The sequence below is a fragment of the Melopsittacus undulatus genome, chromosome 8, assembly GCF_012275295.1.
Source record: "Melopsittacus undulatus isolate bMelUnd1 chromosome 8, bMelUnd1.mat.Z, whole genome shotgun sequence".
NCBI classification, from domain to species: domain Eukaryota; kingdom Metazoa; phylum Chordata; class Aves; order Psittaciformes; family Psittaculidae; genus Melopsittacus; species Melopsittacus undulatus.
The window spans coordinates 47,543,755-47,564,070 of NC_047534.1; the positions used below are offsets into that span (position 1 = coordinate 47,543,755).

At 37.0% G+C, this 20,316-nt stretch overlaps 1 protein-coding gene across 2 annotated transcripts in view; it reads left to right on the forward strand.

Annotated features, from left to right (window-relative positions):
- The first annotated feature begins 1,820 nt into the window (after positions 1-1,820).
- Positions 1,821-20,316, forward strand: part of KAT6B (lysine acetyltransferase 6B) — a 106,987-nt gene continuing 88,491 nt past the window's right edge. For both annotated transcript variants that reach the window (XM_031052233.2, XM_031052234.2), the window contains exon 1: positions 1,821-2,696. In XM_031052233.2, coding sequence (XP_030908093.2) covers positions 2,076-2,696 — 621 coding nt within the window. In that variant the 5' untranslated portion in view covers positions 1,821-2,075. The remainder of the gene's footprint in view (positions 2,697-20,316) is intronic.

Here is a 20,316-nt window from a genome sequence, read left to right on the forward strand (position 1 = left end):
TGCTGTTAGGGAAGAATAGCTTTTGCTAGCTGGATTAAATTAAAGTGTCTGTTTACACAACAAGTTGTTGTATTGCAAATATTTGAAGTACACAGAACTGTTATCAAATGTAACTTGAATGAGTACAGTCAGGAAGCAAGAAATAGGATCCAGTCTCTGTAGATCAGTAGGGTTCAGTATGGCAGCCAGTTAAATACTAAGGTGCTGTATTTGTATTGGGAATGTGTCTTTTTGTTCTGGTAGTCAGTCAAGCTTTCATATTTATAAATCCAAAGATGCTTAAGCTTAAGTCAGATTTAAGGAGTGACAAATTCATAAAAGAAATTTATTTATATTATGTTATGCAAGAATATATTTATATTATAAAAGAATATTATTTCTACTATTTTGAGTATAGAAGAATTTTATATTCACCAATAGCCAGCTGCTCTTTTGTTAGTAATGTAGGTATAAAAATGTGTGATCTGGAGCTTATATTTAAGAGATCTTTTTTTCTGAGGGGAATACAGGGAGGAGAAGGTATGGGACCAGAATTGGGTTTTGCACCCATTCTCTTCACAGTTGCAGAAGAATCTTTTTAAGAAATTGAAAAGAATTTAGATTATGGTGTCATTATTATTTTTTTTTATTCATAATTTACTCAAGTTTTAAACATGAGTGAAATACAAGATGACTTGAATAAATGAATAAAAATGAGGTCCAAGACTTGTGTAATCATAAAATTACTGCTAGTTATAGGCTGCTTGCCATGGTTTTAGAATTTGCTGGGAAACGGATGAATCTTCTGCTTTATAAGACCAGCTGTTTATTGAGACTGAAGGTTTCTCTCTTCCATTTATATTTTTTGCTTTGATTTGAAGTGATTAAACAATTTTTTTAATGTCTTTGAAAATTCTCCATCACATTTCATGGCGGAAAAACTTAATACCTTAAAAGTATTTTATTTCTTAGTTAGATGACTACTGCCTTGGTTTCATTTGTGTGGCTTTTTTATTTTTTTACATATTGTCCTGCAAAATGGATAAAGTCCGATCAAGATATTCTTTCAGGTTTCTTATTTAAGTTTTCGCAGGCATTGAATTTGCTATTGGAGTGATTCTTGTCAATGTGACCTCTTTATATGTGTTTAAATGTCTTCATGCTGACAGGGTGTTTATGGGGAAATGCCTGCTGTTACTTCAGTTTCGTTTCCCTTCCTAAGAGTTTGTATCAAAAATGCATGCCTCTCCACACCTTAGATTGAGAAGTGCCTTTGTAATTCATTTCTGTATTGTAGGATACTGAGGTATTAATAAGGATGTAATACTAGTAACTCAGTTCTGATACTTTGTTTTTAATTTTCTTGAGTTGTATAATCAACATACAGCATGACATGGGCAATCTACTGTAAGAAATACTAGTGGTTAATAATTTGACTTTCATTGGTTGGGCATTGGTTTGTTTTTTTTGGTTATGTCTGTGTGTTTTTTCTTGGTCATTTTCTTATACCAGTGGGTGTAGAAATGAGTGGTTGGCAGTTTGTTTTAGAGAATATTTTCAGGTATCTGGCTGAATGGAAATTGTCCAACAAGTCAGTAGGAGGTTAAGTGTTGGGGTGATGGAATTTAGGAAAATTAAATCCACTGAATGTTACCAGAAGTGGAAGGATTTCATGATGACTTGTTTGGTGTGGGGTGGGAATTGACGCACATTTTATATAATCACACAAAGATTTTTGCATACTGTAGCATCTACAGTGTGAATAACTGTCTACTTCAGCATTAACTATTCTCTCCCTGCCTCTTCTTTTTTCTTTTTAAAGGTTGCAACAAACGTTCTTGTAAGGATGTACTAGTATCATCACAAATGAATCCTGTCTACCTTTCCATAACAGTAAAGTAATTGGAAGTTTCAGTCAGGAGGTATTTCCCTGCTTTTTGCACTCCTCAGGATGGATATTTTTGAGATGCATCCAAGCAGTGTGTGGAATCCTTTGGTTTGTGTTTGAAGTGTGAACAGCCGCTGACAGATCTGCCAAAAGGATAAGGAGGAACCTCTATGGGTAACCCTTGGCTGGAAGCAATTACTGGTCAACCATGGTAAAACTTGCCAACCCTCTTTATACGGAGTGGATTCTTGAAGCTATACAAAAAGTTAAAAAGCAAAAGCAAAGACCTTCTGAAGAGAGAATATGTCATGCTGTTTGTGCTTCCCATGGATTAGATAAGAAGACTGTTTCGGAACAGTTGGAACTTAGTGTTCAAGATGGTTCTATTCTTAAAGTTACCAACAAAGGCCTTGCATCGTACAAGGACCCAGATAACCCTGGACGGTTTTCAGCTGTTAAGCCTGGCACTATTCCTAAATCTGTTAAGGGATCTAGAGGAGCTTGTAATGAGCTTCGTAATGTGGATTGGAATAAACTCTTGAGAAGAGCAATTGAAGGGCTTCAAGAACCAAATGGTTCCTCCCTGAAAAACATAGAGAAGTATCTGAGAAGTCAAAATGACCTAGCAAATATTTTCAACAATCCTGCCTTTCAGCAGAGGTTGCGTCTAGGGGCCAAACGTGCTGTGAACAATGGGAGATTACTGAAGGATGGACCTCAGTATAGAGTGAATTATGGCAGTTTGGAAAGCAAAGGAGCTGCAAAATACTCCAGCACTTTCCCAGCTTCTCTTCCACCTGTCAGCCTTCTACCCCATGAGAAAGACCAGGTAAGTCGGAAAAATGAGAGTAAATGTAGTAATGCAGAAATGATTCTTAATATTCTTTATTTACGTAAAGCAAAAATTTGTTTTTTCTTGCTCTTTGTTTACCTATTTAAATGTACATGAAGGACACATATCAAAGATCCGCACAGAACTGGTTCTGATAAAGGAAATTTACTTAGCTCCCTGTGTCATTCTGTGTTGGATAGTTTGCTCTCTGGATTTTTGGTAGATAAACAGAGGAGCAGGGAAGAGTACAGCAGCATGCTGTCTTCTGGGTGTGAGATGGTTCTGTCTTGCGTGGCAGACTGGCATTGCTGGAATCTGCAATGTGACTTGATTGTGGCCTTTCACCTTAATTTTACGCCTGGATGTACTGATTTTCTTATGATTTAAACATCATCTAAAATACCAATAGAACTCTTGATATTTAACCCTGTTAAAATTATTATTTTGAAAGATATTTGTATGTAGATATTTAGTGTTCAGTATGCAATTGATAGGAACTGGAGTTAATGTAAATATTCCAGGAATGTAAGTGAAGGTGTGAGAGTAATACATAGAGCTAAACTGCAGAATCTTTCAATTTTGATCCTGTATGCAGTTATTTTTGCTATTACCTGGGCCATGTTTTCAGGTTAATTATTCACAGGGTTTAAGCCTTGAGGGTGAAGTGTGTGTCAATTAGTGTTTTGTTTATGGAAGGACAGTGTCAAAGACAGTTCTGTAGGCGTTCTTTGATCATTCTGCATTTAGTATAGTGAATGTGTTTTGAATTTTCTGTGTACTTGGAGTTGGGGAAAAAGCTGCCTGTTATACTTGAATTAGATTACTTAGAATATCTGTAAGTTGGTGTGTGTTTTGCCCTTCTTAGTAATAAAGTTTTGTGGCAGTTCTTTTTGGCTTGGAATAACTTTGCCATTGTAGAGGTACCATTAGTGTTTTCTAGAAACTGTATTATAGTTCTCTCTCACTCTTTAGCTGATTGCGAGGCTCTGGAGAATGCAGAGTAGAAAATGCTTGCGCTAGAAATACTTAGTCAAGATACTGCAAGAATGGTTGCTTGTGGAACTGTCAGAGGTGACTCTATGAATGTTGGTAACTTAAGGTTGATTTTTGTGAGCTTCTGTATATGTTAATTGCTTTTATGCATGGATACCTAGCTGTTTCTATCAAATTGGACTTCTTGGGTATTTGAAGGATGCATTGTGCTTCACACTCAGTAATCAGAAAGGAAGATCAGAAGTGGTTACTGCTGTAGCCATACACTATATTTAATTACTTGTGATAAAGCTGTTGTTCTTAAGTACTTTCTGAGATTCTTCTGTAATTCTGATACTCTACTGACATAAAAAATTGGAAGGCTGGAATACTGAGTAACCAAAATGCTATGATGCTTCATGTGAATTCTGTGGAAACAAAAATCTTTGTTGTTAGGCTATATACTGGGACTGGCATCCATTGCAAGGCTTGTTAGTTGGGTCACGCTGCTGAAAAAGTCATTACTGCCATACTAAAATACCGGTATAAGGATAAATCTGTCTTTTAGAAGTTAGCCAAACAAATCTGTTCTGTAGCAAGTGCTTTGGCAAGAAATAAGCTTTCATTTGGGTGCCTCAGAATTAGCAGTGTGACTTGTGTGTTTAAAAACTGTTTGGTATGCACTTTTCCTGACAAAAATAGTTTTGATGTGAGGTTGATGAATTAGTAGTTGCAGATCAGAGTAATGCACTGCTTAGCTGTACTAGTTGTGGCACAGGGTACTGGGCAAATATGTATAGACTTGTTTTAAGTACAGGAGTTTTGCTGGTCTTCAGGCTGTATGGCTTTAAATACACATATAGGACAGTTCTGAAAGTAACTGTAGATAAGTGTCTTACTGGGATGTGACTGTATGTTCATTTGAAATTGGGAATTCATGAGTAAGCAGAATAATACTGCAAGGCAAACTGTTATTTTTATTGGCTATTTTTATTGGGAGATACTTAAGTGGTAATGGTGGGGCATGAAAAGATTATGTATTGAATTTTATACAATAAAACGTAGCCAACTGGCATCTCTCAGGAATGGCAAGTCTTTGAAGAAGTCGGTGTATTTGAAAATTTGTCTGTTCATGTAGCTAGCACAAGTAACAGCTGGTTTTTTGTTTGGGTGTCTTTTTTTGTTTGGTTGTGTGTTTGCTTATTTTTAATACTACAGTTGAAGTTCAAGTGTTTTTTTTCTGTTGACTTTCCTTGGGGAGAAGAAAAAACAGGGAAGGCTATATGGAAATCTGTTTAGATGACGGTGGAAATTTTAGTTATTTTGACCTTTTTAATGCACGATTAAGATATCATCAGGATGAGATAGTTTACAAAAGTTAGCTTTGCAGACCTTGAGCCTTGACTATGTTACGGAGGTGTTGAATGTTTTGCCTTTGGTGATCCTCTTGTTTCATTAGATGTAGAAATAGATGCAGCTAGTTACAGCAGCATAGCTTGTATTGCTGTGTTCCCTCTTGTTATCCGTAGGCCTGGAAGGAAGCATTTATACAAACACACCCCCCCCCCAAAAAAAAAAAAACAACCAAAAAACTCCCACAACAAACAAACAAACAAAAACCCCAAACCCCAAGAAAACCAAACCAAAAACTGGAAACAAAAAAACACGAGCAAACAAAAAAAGCCCCTGCCCCCACCCCCTAAAAAAAACCCAAACAAAAAAACAACCAACCAAAACAATTGCCACAACAAAAAAAAACCCAAAAATGTATGTTTCCTTGAAGTTTTAATCTGATTTATCAGGATTTTGGGCAAAGGTGTGTCAGCTCCAGAGTTACAGGAAGAGGAAATATGCAGTGTGACTGTTTAAACCTTCTCTTCTTCACCCCTTTCCATTCCCTAGTGTGTGTGAAGAGTTGTTTTTTCACTTCTCTGTGTGGAAGAGGTAAACACAAGGCTCATAGGAAGGACAGATGGAAGGTCAGTAGGTGTCATCAGCTATACGGTATCTAGACTGTACATCCTTTAACATGTAATAGAATTACGTATCAAAAGGACATCCTGGTTATCCTAAATATTCTGGTGGTTACATCATGGTAGATGTTTTCTTGATGTGGACAGGTACTTTGAATCGGAGTGCTTCAGAACAGGCCTGTTTTGAAGTGTTAAATTGGTGTGTTACAAAGACCAGCCTTCAACTGGAGATGGAGCTGCCCTTACAGTGAAGGGAAACTGAATCCAATGGTGTCGTTTAGGATATAGACTTGTAAAGTGCTTTTTCTTTGCTGCAAATAAAAAAGCAAAACCACATGCACAAGAAGCAGATAAGAAGGAAATTTGTTGCTCAGTAGTTTGATCTTGTGCACTTCACTATATTGCAGTACGTAGTTTTAACAATTTAGCTGCTCTTACGTGTTCTTCCTTATGTTCAGAGTATCTTGCAGAGATATCTTCCCTCTTGTGCTTCACACCTTCTCTCCTGCAGCATCCTCTGAAAAGGGCTGTATGAGTATGTTAATCAGAAAATGCAGTGTAAAAAACTGATAACATAGTAGGAAAGGGTGTGAACAGAGAGGAAAATCAACCTGAACATATTGAGTGATACTTAGCTTTTCGATAAGCCTTTGATGCATTAAAATACACTTCCAGAAATGCAGCAGTAAAGTGGCATTTAAAAGATATGGTTAATGTCTTTAAATGGGTGTTTAATTTTTCTTTTAATGGTGTCAGTTGTAAAGTGGCAGTGTTAGTGGTGTTTTCTATAGACACTGGACACTTGGACAAGCATTAGGAACCTTCTGCAGTTTGGAAACTGCATGAAACCTACCTACATCTTACGAGTTAGCCATATCTTAAGCACAAATGTGGTGTGACTGTAAACAAAAATAAACAGATTTTTGTAGGCTGTAGGCAGCTCTTATTTTTCAGCATAATTTAAGATGATAAATCCAGCTTCAAAGGATGAAGGGACAGTGGCCATCATAACTTTTTCAGAGGGCTATGGGAATGCGTAGTATAACTCAGAATAATTACTGCCTAAAGTGTTCTTTGAAAGTTGCGGTGCAAATGGAGATAACTTGATCCATATAGCATTTTCTGGTTCTCCTGAGTACTGCCTTGAACAGATCAGCAACTATATTAATAGTTGTTCCCATCTCTTTCCTTGGCATGAGAATACCCCATTCACTTTCAGTTTGTCTTTCTAAGCTGACTTTCATGCAAAATCAAACTTGTTTTATTAATTTTCCATACTCTGAACTCCTATCTAATTTTGTTTTCACTGGCCTACGTACATTTAGCTTTTCAAAGTGTAACTTGGCATGGGTTGAATTTCAGTTTTCTGGTATGTAGCTTGTGCCAGTGCAGACACTGGGTGTTCCTCCTTCTGTCTTTCAGGCAAAGAGCCAGTCTGCAGAGAATTGGTTTTTTGGCATCCAGGCTCCTCCCTGTTGAGTTTTTCAGCTTCCTGCCTTCCTGTGGGTAGGCAACAAGAGACTGTTGGCTGAGATTTCTTTTGCTTGCTCTATCTTGTTTCCTCTGGCCTCTAAGCTTTCCACTGAGTGGAAACAGAGAAGTTAGGCAGAAAGCACATGCTATGTAATTTATCTTACCAATTTACACATAGGAGGATATTCATAATTGCCTAGCTTTGGAGCTGGCTGTTCATGAAATCTGTGCTCCCGCGGGTGGGTTTGAGCACCAAAAGGCAGTGATAGGTAAGTGTCTGTAAGAGAGTGCCTGCAGTGCTACAGTTGAAAAGACTGTAGACTGGTATGAACAAAAATGAAATCTAGAGTTGAAATTTGCCAATCCATAAAATGCAGCTGTCTTTAAAGACAGCCCATGTTTCTCTCCGTGTAACTCTTCAGGGTTATAAAAGACTATGGAGTGTTAGTGTTACTTGTCAAACACTAACTCTCATGTTCATGCTTCTTATTGTCATAATTCACAAGATGGCTTTATTTCTTGAAAGGATGGCCTTCACCTCAATGCATGTAGCTTTTGACCTTGGACTTCTGGGGTGATGACTAGGTGCTGCTGCTTTCTCTCATTTCTCTACTGTCCGTGTAGCTTCTGAAATGCAAAAAGTATCAACTCCATAGGTAAGCCAAGTAAACACTTAAAAGCGGAGCCTGTTTACACTTGAGATACTGGAGCTTACCAGAAATTGAAGAATTACTTACCCTGTCTTCTGAGCATTTAAAACTGAAGTGGAAAAGTCTTGTCATCCCATATCATGGAGAACTGGCTTATGCCATTATGGATAAGTGTATCAGGCTTTGGGGGGTTTTCTGTGTTTCTACAGTTCAGCACATTTGGATCAAACCATGAAGCAAGCTTGTAAAAGTATGGTGGGAGCGAAATTTAAAACTACCATTTCCTAAAGTAGATTGGTGCACTCCTTCCTAAGGTCAGGCAGAGGGGTAGGTTGGGTTCCAGTTAATGGTGTCAATGATTTATTTTGTGCAAGGAGGTCATTTGCAGTTTCCCCTAGAACCATTAGGGAAAACCCTCCTCAAACCTTTTTCCCCAGGCTGGGTATTTTGGAACATAGTTCTGCATGGTGCTCTCACAATTCTTGGTTACTGCAAGAAGTGATTGCAAGCTGCTTAATCCTAAGACTTGCTAAAATTTAATTCTCCTGGCAGTTTCTCTTCAGAATTAATTGGCGTGATGTACTGCAGTGAGTCCTGTATTGAAACTGACAGCAAAAGAAATTCTGTGTAGTTCCAGCAGTTCTGTGTGTGTTCATCTATGCTGTTTTCTGCAAACTTTTCAATCTTAACTGGGAGTGACAGTTGATACTAAACTACGGTTAGAAGTTTTACTCTTTGGACATTTACTCCAAGATTTTATTTTTTATTTTTAACTACTCAGTGTATGGATATCTGTTTTGTGAAGATTCCCTCTAGAATATGAAAATACCAGAAGCTTGCCTTAAATATAAGGAGAACTGCCTTGCATATTTTCTCTGTGCTGTATCCTGACCTAAGTCTGTCCTCTCCTCTGTTCAATAGTACAGATAGTCTTGACTCTTGGGTGTGTTTTCTGTGGCAATTGAAATGTGGTAACAATTCCATGATGTTTCTTGTTGTTGCAGGGACTTCATTATAAAACAGGTGATGAAAAACCTTGGTAATGTACAGTTGAGTCTATCTGCTATTTTTCTTGACAGCTTTTTTTTTTTTTCTCAAGAAAGATCTTCAGGTGTAGATCAGCTGTTCATCAACCATAGTTCTGCATTTTGGTTGTTGGAAATGGCAAAAGACTGTGTCACTTTTGTAAAAATTTCCAGCTAGTATTGAGAAAAAAATTAGTTACTGTCAAAGTCTTTACAACTTTGAATCCATTCATGTTCCTATGAGCATCTTCTTTCCAAGGACAACTTTTCTTTGTATTCAGGACTTGTTTGCCTGCGTGTAAGGACAGACCCATAGTTCCTATGATTGTGAGGGCCTGTTTCAAGTCAGGACACGAGGACTTTCTGGAACCAAACAAGAGGGAGTTGCTGTTGTGTACTGGAATGACACTATTAGGACTCAGGTTGTGGCTGTAGAATTCTGAGGGTGATGCACATCAAATCAGGCATCACTTAGGTGATGTCCTTTGATTACCTGAAAAGAGACAAGCCAACTTTTAAACTTGTGTTTGTTGTTCTTCCCTGGCTGCTTATATCCCTCCTCATTGAGGGCAATTATAACTGGTTTAATTTTTTTAATATATATATTTTTTTTTACATTTCCTCTTTCCCCTCTTCTTCTTTCTCTAGGTTCTTGAAGGAAGGGCCTGAAGTTTTGAATTTACAGGAACCATGCTTACAGTATGAATGGTGTAAAACTGTTAAAGGGTTATTTGTGTAGGCAACTCAAGGGCTGCTGCATTTAGTTCTAGGTTTGTGCAGATTATTGTGACTTTAGGTTGTGCTGTATATAAAATGTTTCAAAAGGAAAAAGTCTTGGGGGGTGAGGGAAATTTGCAGACTTGTAAATTGTCGACTCTTGCGTGTTGGCAGCAGTAATAGACGTGTGCAGGAATTCCTGCTTTCTCAAGTTTTTTGGCTCTGCAGGGTACAGAGCATCCCATTTATCTGCCCTTGTGGTGGTACGGCCTGTCATTTACCAGTGTAATGCTACTAGTAATGCAGTACTAGGTGGAGTAGGCTCAAGACTTCTGGTTTTAATTACAGCAGGATTCTGGCACAGGAGAAAAGCTGTATATGATCTCAGCAAAATTGTCTGGGAGGCATGGCTGATGTTTCCTCATCTAGGAAGAATCCTTAATAGAAGTGAGGGCTAGCATAAGCTGTGATAAGTTTGACATACAGTTTCCACATGTTCTCCAGCATTTAATTTCACCACTAGTGTTTTGAAGTTGGCTTCAATTTCACAGCTGTTTTTTCCAAAATGGTGAAAATGACTGTCTTGTTTTAGTTTTTATGTAGTGTCCATGTATCCATGGCAACATTAACTAGCAGTGTTTGCATTTGGCTCAATAAGAGACAAATGTCAGTGGCACCCTTGTTTCACACATTGAGTACATATGGTTATTAACTAGCAACTAAGTAATTACAAGTAACAGTTGAAAGGAGTCTAGTCAAGAAAGTCAAGATAATTTTATCATAGCTGTATAGAATTTTTTTGTCCTGTGTGTCACTGTTGTGTTAAAGCATCTTTTTCAGCACCATCTATTGGGTGGTTATAGTGAAGATGGAAACTGCTATTTTTCATATGGCAAAAGGATGAGAGGTAACTGACACAAGTTGCAGATAGATGAAGGAGGAAATTATTTGTAGTGAGGGTGGAGAGACATGCAATAGGGGTTCGGAGTGGCTGTGGGATAGTGGGACATATATCCTTGGGAGTGGTCAGAGCTTGATGTGGTATGGTCTCCAGCAACCTGAGGGGTCATTTGAGTCTGGTTTTGTTTTGAGTGGGTTATATCCTCTATGGTCTGTCCTAGCCTAGATTATTCTGTTTCAAGTTGAATTGGAAGTTTGTTTGCTACTTCTAACTGCTGGCTAATAAAACAAAAAACATATGAAAGACTAAGATGATGAAGATTTGCAAACAGCTGCATCAGATAGCCTAAGTGTAAGTTAAAGAAATTGAAGAGGGATGGAAGTTTCACCTGGGAAAACTCTTGCTGGAGAATACAGTGTATTTATTTTTGTTACAGTTTCTTTTGTAAGTGCATTTGTGTGTGTTGATTTAATAGTAAACGCTATGATTTCTGTTTTCTTGAGACTCTCTGAAATCTAGAAAAAAGTCACTGAACTGTTAGCTTTATGTACCAGGCCCAGAAGGCTGGGTCTGAAGCCTGCTAGGTTTCATTAAAGTTTCTCTATTACATTGTGTGGATAACTTCTTTGGTGCTATTGTCCTTTATATCGACCTGTAAAAACGTGAGTGACACCTTGCTTGCAGTGCTGTGGAAGTCTCTAAAGTGTTTAGGATTAACGGATAATGAGCAGTAATTAACAAAGGGGTTATGCAAAAATACAGTTAAAGAGTGATGAAAAAAGCAGTGTTTGAGCCCAAAAGAATTCTCAAGACCTAAGTAACCTCCATTATAAACGCTGAACTTAATGGTAGTTAGTTAAAAAGTGTTATGGTTCTACAGGCTGCTATATCACTAGTTTCTGTTCCAAACTTAAAAGTTGTCTTTCATTTCCTATTTTGTTTTTTTTTTTCTTTTGTCCTCTCAACACTAAGTATACTTGCTGTAGGTGTCAGGTTAACAAGGGTATGTTAGTGGTAGAGGAAGAGGGTGGTGTATTGACTCCTACAAGTAATGATTTGCTCCTCAGTCAGTTTATAAATATGCACATGGAGGTTTATGTAATAAAGAATGAGGTTACTTATGAACAAGCTATTTTCTGATCTGAATATTCTTGCTCTGCCATGAACTGTCCACCTCTCTTCCCTTTTTACCCAACTTTGAAAACTGAAAGTCACTGAAAACTTGTGAATGCTGCTTTAATGTCAGAAACCAATTTTCTCTTTATTTAGATGTTTCTGATGATTCAGCAAAGTGAGATTTCATTCAGGTGTTTCAGATGTTACAGATTTTGTTAAAGTCTAAAAGTTATAGATTAATCAGTCAAGAAATGACTAGAGAAGACCAATCACAGGGTAGATTCTCAAGTTAGATAGCAGCATGTGCTATGTGCCTACAAGAATGATCCTGTAGTGTGCTTGTAGATGCATATGAAAAAGTATTTGGAGCTCACAATGTCTTAGAAACCAGTGACTTGCTCTGCTGTGGCCATTTTAAAGAATTCCTCTTGTTGGGTCATTTGACTTGCTTGTTTGCCGTAATCTTGAAGAAGGAAATTGTTGCTACTTCAGTCATTTAATGGTTCTAACTGTTCTTAAAACAAATCTTAAATTACTACATTTTGACAAGTGACAGCTTCCATTGTAGTCTTTATAGCTATGGATTTAACTTTATTCACTCATGATTAAAAGCCAGAAGTGTTTTACCCTGAACAAAACATGGAATGCAGTAGTGGTTTAAAGAACCTGGCATTAGCTAGTCCTTCTGCTTTACATTTAATTGACAAATATTTAAAAACTAGGAATGTGAAAACATGAGTTCACTTCTGGCCTTTGCCATTGGAATTTACATGGCGATAGGCAGTTGTTTTTGCTTTGTGAACTGTGTTTAAAAAAGAGCAAGTAGCATCTCATCTTGCAGGCATATTTTTAGATTTTTCAGTGGAGAATTGCAGAAGCCTTTTCATATCTGAAAACGAAATGGATGGTAGGGATCTTTTATTAGGAATAGTAAACCACTAAAGAAATCTTCCTGTGTTTCCAACTTCCTGTATCACTCTGAATTCAAGATGGTACCTCAATTCTGCTTGTGAATTTAAGGAAATAACCAAACAATTGTAGCTGCTATTCAGCCCAGGATGGGCAGATTTTGTTCTATGTCTCCTGGAAGATGCTAGTGGTGGGAGAGGCATGTGGTGGAATTTTGTTTGGTACCTCTCTTCAACATTGGTATCTGCCTTAAGTGACATTTTCAACATACTTATTAAGCACCTTCAGCTTGTATAGGTGATTTTCAGAGTTAGACTAGAAATAAAACCGATTTATCTGTTTTTATGTTAATAAACCTGCTGGAGTTGACTTTATTTGATAAAATGACTTTGACAGCTGGCAGCTCCATTCTGCCTGAGAAAAAAAAAAAAGGAAAGCTGGATGTTCAGGCTTCATTGTGTGAACATGCCATGTTTAATTTTCTGTATGTAGTTCTAAACAGAACTGCTCATAATTTGCTAACATAAAAATTAATCTTAATGATTTATATTGTTTCTTCATACTGTTTGGGTGTATTTTGAAGAGACTTCTGAAAGATTAGATTTCTAGAGAAGAGCTCCTGATACAGCTGAGGACAAGCTTTTCCTGATCTGTCTGGTGGTGAAATTCTAATTTTCTTGCTGTTTTGCGAAAACAAGTTTATTTCTAACTGTCTTGGAAGTTTTACATGGGATTAAATTGTAAAGCTTGATGCCTTAGAATTTTACATTTTAACTTGGAGTTAGTTAAGATATAAATATTGTACTGTTCTTAATTGGAAAAGAGAAAAAAGTAACTTTATCCCCCATGTAACTAAAGAGGCTTTGACCTTGAATCTCGTGTTTTTGTCTCAAGCATATTTGTCTTAGTTTTTAGCAGACTTGTGTCTTTCCATTTCTGGCAACAGCCCTAAGAACAGTTTTTTTCATCTCCCCACAACACGTTATTTCACTGTTACTGATATCATTGCAAGGCCAGCAGCTTTAAATAAGGTTAAGTTTTGTCTTTTATGTGCACAGCTATAACGACTCCCATTGTTACTGCTTTCTTAAGCCATGACAACTTGACTTTTTTTAAGTATGTATTTAATAGATTTTGCCAATTAGAGTAGACATCTGTTTGGAGATCAGTAGCAATCAAAATCACTTAGGAAGAAATTGTTGGCTCATGATGCATTTAAAATATTTCTGGAAGTACAGCTTCTTTTTAGCTGTTGCTAAGAGATAAATTTTCATTGACATGAGGGATGTGAGGACATGTCAGCATGCTACCAGTTGTTTTATAGGCAGTTAGCTCTGCCGCCTTGCAGATGGTTGGAAAACTCTTGGTAGTGGGTAAATGTGTGCTGATTATCTCATTGAATTAAGGTAACCTTTTGTCATTCATTGAAATCTGCAGATCAGGCACTGAGCAGCTGCTCTGCTGTTGAATTCTGGATTTAGTCAACACAAAGATTATGCTAAGGGGTATTTAGTCCTGTTCCAGGTACTGAGCATTGGGCCACTGTGAGATTTTCTTTAATTTTTTTTTATTTAACATTACCTTCAGTGTGTTTGTAGTCTGGGGGCAATCCAGTAAGATGGTATCTTCATTTTGCCTAAGCTGTATTTTCCAACTTTGTTGTCATCTTATGCTCATTAAAAGTTTGGAAGTAGGTTAGAGAGAGAGAGTTTGCAAAGAGCCCTTGCTTTCCCCTACCTCCTGCTTCTTTTCCTCCCTCTTTCTTAAAGTGTTGCAAAGAAAATAACTCTTGTTCTTACCTGCTTTTAGTATTACTAGTTTGAGGTTGAGTTGTGTTCTGGTGTGGTGTGTGTTTAGTGATGAAACTTGCCTTAAAAAACAGTGTAAGCAGTCTGACTATTACAAAGTTCATAAATCTGGTTATTTTGGATTATACTTCAAAGTGTGCATCTCATTTACTGGAGGGTATATAAAAGTCACAGTTCATTGTCATGTTACAACTTGCTTGTAAAACTGTGCCCTTTTGAAAATAAATTAGTAGGCAGAATTAGATTTTTGATTTGGTTGTTTTTTATTAAAGAGTGTTTTCAAGATTTAAGCAAAAAATTAGTTTCTGGAATGATTTTGGAATGGGACTGGGGAAGGAATCTGAACATTCCACAGGTAAAGCTCAAACTATTTGGACTCCAGACAGTGAAAACGCTTCTGGATTACTAGTGTTCACAGATTTTCAAAAAGCAGTTAAGGTCTTCAGCTCAGTATCGGTTTGTCTGAGAAATTATATTTTGTAAAGATTTGGAAAGTTGGGTTGAGAATAATTTATTGCTTTGGAAATACAGCAGCTAAAATTAGGTTAATTAGTATTTGAAGTATATAGTTTAGAAAATCTATTTTTAAGATGAATTAGTTTTGTTACATAAAGCTATAGTAAGATGGGCATACGATATTCTGAAGAAATCCTTGCAGGAAGGCTGGGAGCTGAAATATTTTCCCTGCTGTAAAAACACCACAGTAAAATAATACATCTTTTGAAATGATGGAAAAAAAAGAAGCAGCATGTATTTTTTTCATTACCCCCAGTACATTTTTGCCCTAGTAATCAAATCTGCTTAATTTTTGAATACAGTGTTAATACTTAAGTGGAATACATTCCATCTTGGACTGAAGAAATTTCTCTTCTCTGTACCTAGAGGATTTTTTTTTAATATATTTTCCACTCTCCCCTTCTAGTTCACTGAAATGCTGATAGGTAACTCCATTACATTTCCAAGAATTCTTCTCCACTTTTTTTTAAGTATCTAGCAAGTTTCTTTTGTGACTTGGTTGATCTTGCAAGTCAGTCGTGTTCATAGAGTATAAAAATCCAACATACTGCTAGAAAAATAGCTTGAAAAAATGTTCTGCTTAGCATCTGTGTGATAAAGCTAACTATTGCATAACAGTATATGTGAGAGTTAAGTCTTTCATTTCTGAACAGCCTGTCCTAGAATATATTAGGCGATTAAGGTAAACTGACCATTAATGCTTGCCTCAGGCAAACCACACCAAAATATAACAGCTCATGTAGTGGTACCTTTCAGGTGTTAGGGATTGTGGTCTCATTGGAAATGAGTTATCATGAGGCTATGTGGTAGCTTTAGAACAACCAACTTCTAGTATCAGAGCTCAGAATGACAGTTAATGGCATAACCTTGGTTATAACACTGCTGTTTCTTGCTGGAGTTATGTGGTGAAAAATAATGATAAGCATCGTGCGTACGTACTACAACCTGAGGTTTTACTTGGTTGTGTAATCTAGCAGTCCATTCACCTCAGGTCTGTTTAAGTCATCTAGTAAAGCATGATTTACAGAATTTTGCAAAATGCTACAGCTGGAGAAATCCCAACTTAGTAGGCTTAGTGACACTAAGTTTAATCAATTGTCTTGGAAGGAGTTTCACCAGGAGGAGGTACTTACCGGGAATACTTTACCTTACCTTATTATATCACTCTTTATTGAAAACAGGCTGTTAGACCATAAAGCCAGTAAGAGAGGGTAATTAAATTCTCAGTTGGGGCTGTTATTAGCACAGGTACAACAACAAATGTTTTGATACAAGCAAAACAACAACAGGGAAGCATAACATAGAGCTGCATTTCAAACTAAGATGACAGTTATTGCTTGTAAAGAGTTTCCTGTAGTCTGTTGATATATTGACTTACATAGGAGTAAAAACACCAGTTTTGCTAAGTTTTTTAAGCAGTAGTACAAGAAAGCAATGTATATATTTTGAGTTTTAACTCATTTGTGTGCACAAAACAGTAGATATTTAATGAAAATATTTTGGTAACAGTACATCTGGTAGATTCCATCAGAAGTCTATCTGATACAGCTTATACTTGCTGTCAACACCTATTCTCTCCATGGGTATTACCACAGAAGACACCTTTGGTATTTATGCCCGACTTTGTTTCCTAGGTGTGGGGCTCCAAGTGATTTTCAGCCAAGAGCAACATGATCTAGAACAGACAACCCACGTAGTGAAAATAATAGCAAAGCATATCTGGCTTTTTTGTTTGTTTCTAAAAAAATGCTTTTTATGCAGACTTAGTGCATCAAAAACATTTTTTGAGATTGATGTTTGCTGTTTAGCCTCCATTTAAAGCTTGAAGGAAAAGCTTTATTAAGTACTTGATTAGCAGCTTTCATGGAGGTACTAAGAAGTGACTTGGTATGAAAGTGGGAGACAGTAATGTATAACCCATATAAACCCCATTCACTCTACGTACTCTACATAGCTAAATTCTCAAGGTTGTTTTGTCCAAATTGCTGGTTTATATTCAGCCTCTACTTTGGAGGTGCTATCAGCATTAGTGAAAACAGTATCATGTAGGGGTTTTTGTTACTTTTGTAGTAATTTTAAGTGCTTCTCCAGAATGCTAATTAGGAAATCACTGATACAAGTACCACACGTGATAGATGAGGCCCCTGTATTGCACCAAGACGGACGAATTTCGTTCTTCTAAATTTGTGGCTGCTTCAGAAACTTCAAGCTCAGAAGTGCTTGTTTCTTTGTACAGCTGTTCCTGAACTTTTCCTGTGCAGGGACCTTATCTGATAAGATCTTAACATGGGTTTTGTGGTTTCACTGCTCATAATTAGGGGAAGGAAAAAGCCAACTATGATGTGAGTTTACCATTGTGGTATAGGACACAACATAGCTCACGCTGTTTCCTGTCATGTCATAATCTTTATTGGGTTTCCTTGCAGAATTGCATATTTTAATGTTTAGCTTAAAATTATTTGGGGAAATGGAAAACATACATGCTGAAGTGTTGTGCTGTTCATCTGGTGAAGGAGGAAAAAATTACTTCTCACAGGCACTATCTTCTCCCATGCACCTACCTGCCTTCCATCATCAGTTCACATGGCTTAAAAAAAAAATTGTCTGGTTTGAGGCCCTGACTACAATGTACATATTTCTTAAGTAGAACTGACTGCAGCCTTAAGGCGGTGCTTAAATTTCTAAAACCTTGGGAGAGACTGACTAGTCCTAGCTATGGTATGTTGTGCTATGGTATATGGTAGTAGCACAGGTGAAGCTTTAGAATAGGGCTGTCTTAAGTCTTAGCTCAAGCTTTTATAGCTGAATTAAAATAACCTTTCTCTGATCATGAGTTATAACACTGGATTAAGTTGTGACTAAGTTAAATAGACAGTCCATTAGAGTAGGATCAAAAGACCAAATGAATGCAGTGAAAATAGTTTTTTTTAGAGCCTAATGCTTAATTACTCTGGCTCAGGAGAAGATTCTGTCTTGAGAGGTCTCATGCAGATGTTTTATTTGAGGATAGAAAGGCTTTTACATAGATTATAGGAGAGAGCTGTTCTGCAAACAAATAAAAAAAGATGGAATTCTGTTATTTGAACATTACTCAGAATTGAGTAGCCTGGTGTGTTCTGCAGAAGCAGTTCTGTAGTACAGTAGTTTTTTCTGTTTAACAGCTGAAATAATTCACCTGATTTAAGATGATCCTAACTCTTCTCCAGCATTTAACAAGTTAACTAATTTATGCTGGCAGCCAACATGGAATTTGTTTTTTGGTCACTGATTACAGGAATCTGAAGACTAGTCTCACCAGCCACCTTTTCCATGTCTAAAGAAGACCTTTCTCTTAAAGGATGTCTTGTTTGAATTTGTGTCTTGAACACAAATATTCAAGTCTTTCTGATGGAGTGCTAAAAACTTCCTGGTTTGTGCCTAACTTCCTGCCAAAAAGGTCAGTTTCTTCCTCACAAGTTAGAGCATACTGAAATTGTAATGTCATATAAGTAAAATACTATTTTCCTGCTGTGTAACTTTATAATCCTGCTGTGGATTTATTTTTGTGTAAGTAACAGATTAACATAAATGCGTCACAGTTGGTACATTGATGAATGATAGTCATTTGTGTTAAACAATAAAACATTGGCTGTAAGAAAAGGATACTGTGCTCCAGAATCTTAGTTATACTGCTGTGCTGTTGTATCGTGCCGCGATCATGTAGGAGTGGGTGAGGTGTTTTGCCTTGGTTTTTGAAGACTTCCTGAATTTGGTTAGTACAGATTTTTATGTGCAAGATCCTTAGTGACCTTAAATATTGCTGTTCTTTTATGGGATGAAAACCTGGAGTATCTTTAATTTTGTAAAACAAGAATGCCAGATCAGAGCTTAAGTGCAGTGTACAGGTTCTGAGGTGGAATTTTCCCTGATTCTGTCTCTTTCCCTGTGGATTATACAGCTTCATTTGAATGATGCTTCAGACAATGTAACCACACCAGCAGATGCTCAAGACACCTTTTCAACTGTAATCAGTACTGATAGGCACCTACCTATGATAACTTCTGGAGACATTTGGCTTGTGTGTTATCCTTGATAAAATAGGCTCTCTCTGGAGGAAAATGTCTCGAGTGCTAGCAGATTTTTGTGTCCTGGCTGTGAGGGTTGACAAGTAACACATATTTAAAGTGCAACAACTAAAAGGCAGAGTTTTTTGCCTCCTGACAGGAAGCAGCTTTGTTGCTCTTTCTTGTGTTTTTCAGTGTTGGTTGGTTTTTTTTTTTTTTTTTGTAGGGTGGTTTTTTAGGGTTGGGTTTTTTTGGTTGTTTTTTTTTTTTGTGTGGTTCTTGTTCCTGATAATACAAAATAAAATACTTTAAATTGTCTGACATTCTAAGCCATCATGAATATACCTGATGTGAAAGCTGTATGAACAAACCCCTTAAAATCCATAACAAAAAGTTGTATTATGCAGCTAACAGGTGTTGTCCTTTAAATTCCAAGCAAGATGCAAAGAAACCTTTAAAGGAATGTTATTTAGTTTGATGCTATAAAGTAAAAGGTGGAAGTAAGGGGAGAAGAAAAATACTGCCTTCTTGTGAAAGTTGTCTTCTGTGTGTATGCATGGCAGTATACAAACTGTTAGATTTCAAAAAGTAAGTTTTCCTCATTGCTTTTTGCATTGTAGGGGTAAAGGGTGCTGTGTACAGTACAGTTGCAGGCTGTTGAATCCTGTCTTTCTTTCCTGCTGCTTTCTCCTGTGATTCATTGAAGACCAGGCTAATAAAAAAGGGTTTCTTGGCTTTCAGACCTTATGTGCTCATCAAGGTGCAGGTATTCTCTCAGATCTCCTTGGATATAAGGATTTGCAGTAGTAGATGAAAACATCTTAGGGTTTAGGATGGCTATTTGAAAGTAAATACTTAGTGAATTGTCCACTGTCTTCCCTGTCTATGCTATGGGGAGCTGTGATTTCAAGTTGCTGGGTAGAAGACATAAGAACATGCATTGCAGGTTTTTCTATGAGGTTTTATGGGAGAATTTAGCATGTTGGTTGCTAATTTAGATTTGTGTCAGCTAGGACACTTCCTGCTCCATGTTAGAACAGCAGGGTATCTGATGTGACTGAACCTGCAGAACTTCTACCTGCATGTCTCATTCACTGCTGTAATCAGAAGTAAATGTATTAATTTCTAGTACCAGAGGTAAATTAATCTTGAGCTGCTTTTCAGTTTCTAAGTAATGAGTCTAATCTGTTGCAGTAAAACCTCTACTAGTCAATGAGTGTGGTACTTTAAGTAATTCTGTGGTTTAAATCTAATTACTGTACAGTGCTTTTTAAATCAAACTTCTGCCGGCTGCAGGGCAAAGCATCTTAAGCCTTGTCAAGCTTAAACTGTACATTGTGTGGAATTATTTTAAGAGTGATAACTATGATCCTGTCTTGTGCAATATGTTTTGTATTTAAACGAAAAGAATTGCAGCTGTTGAACTTGGTCAGTTATATAGGAAATAACAGGATTGACTATACTGAGATGCCAGAAAATAATTGAGTGTGTAAATGAGAGCCAGACTCATTAGT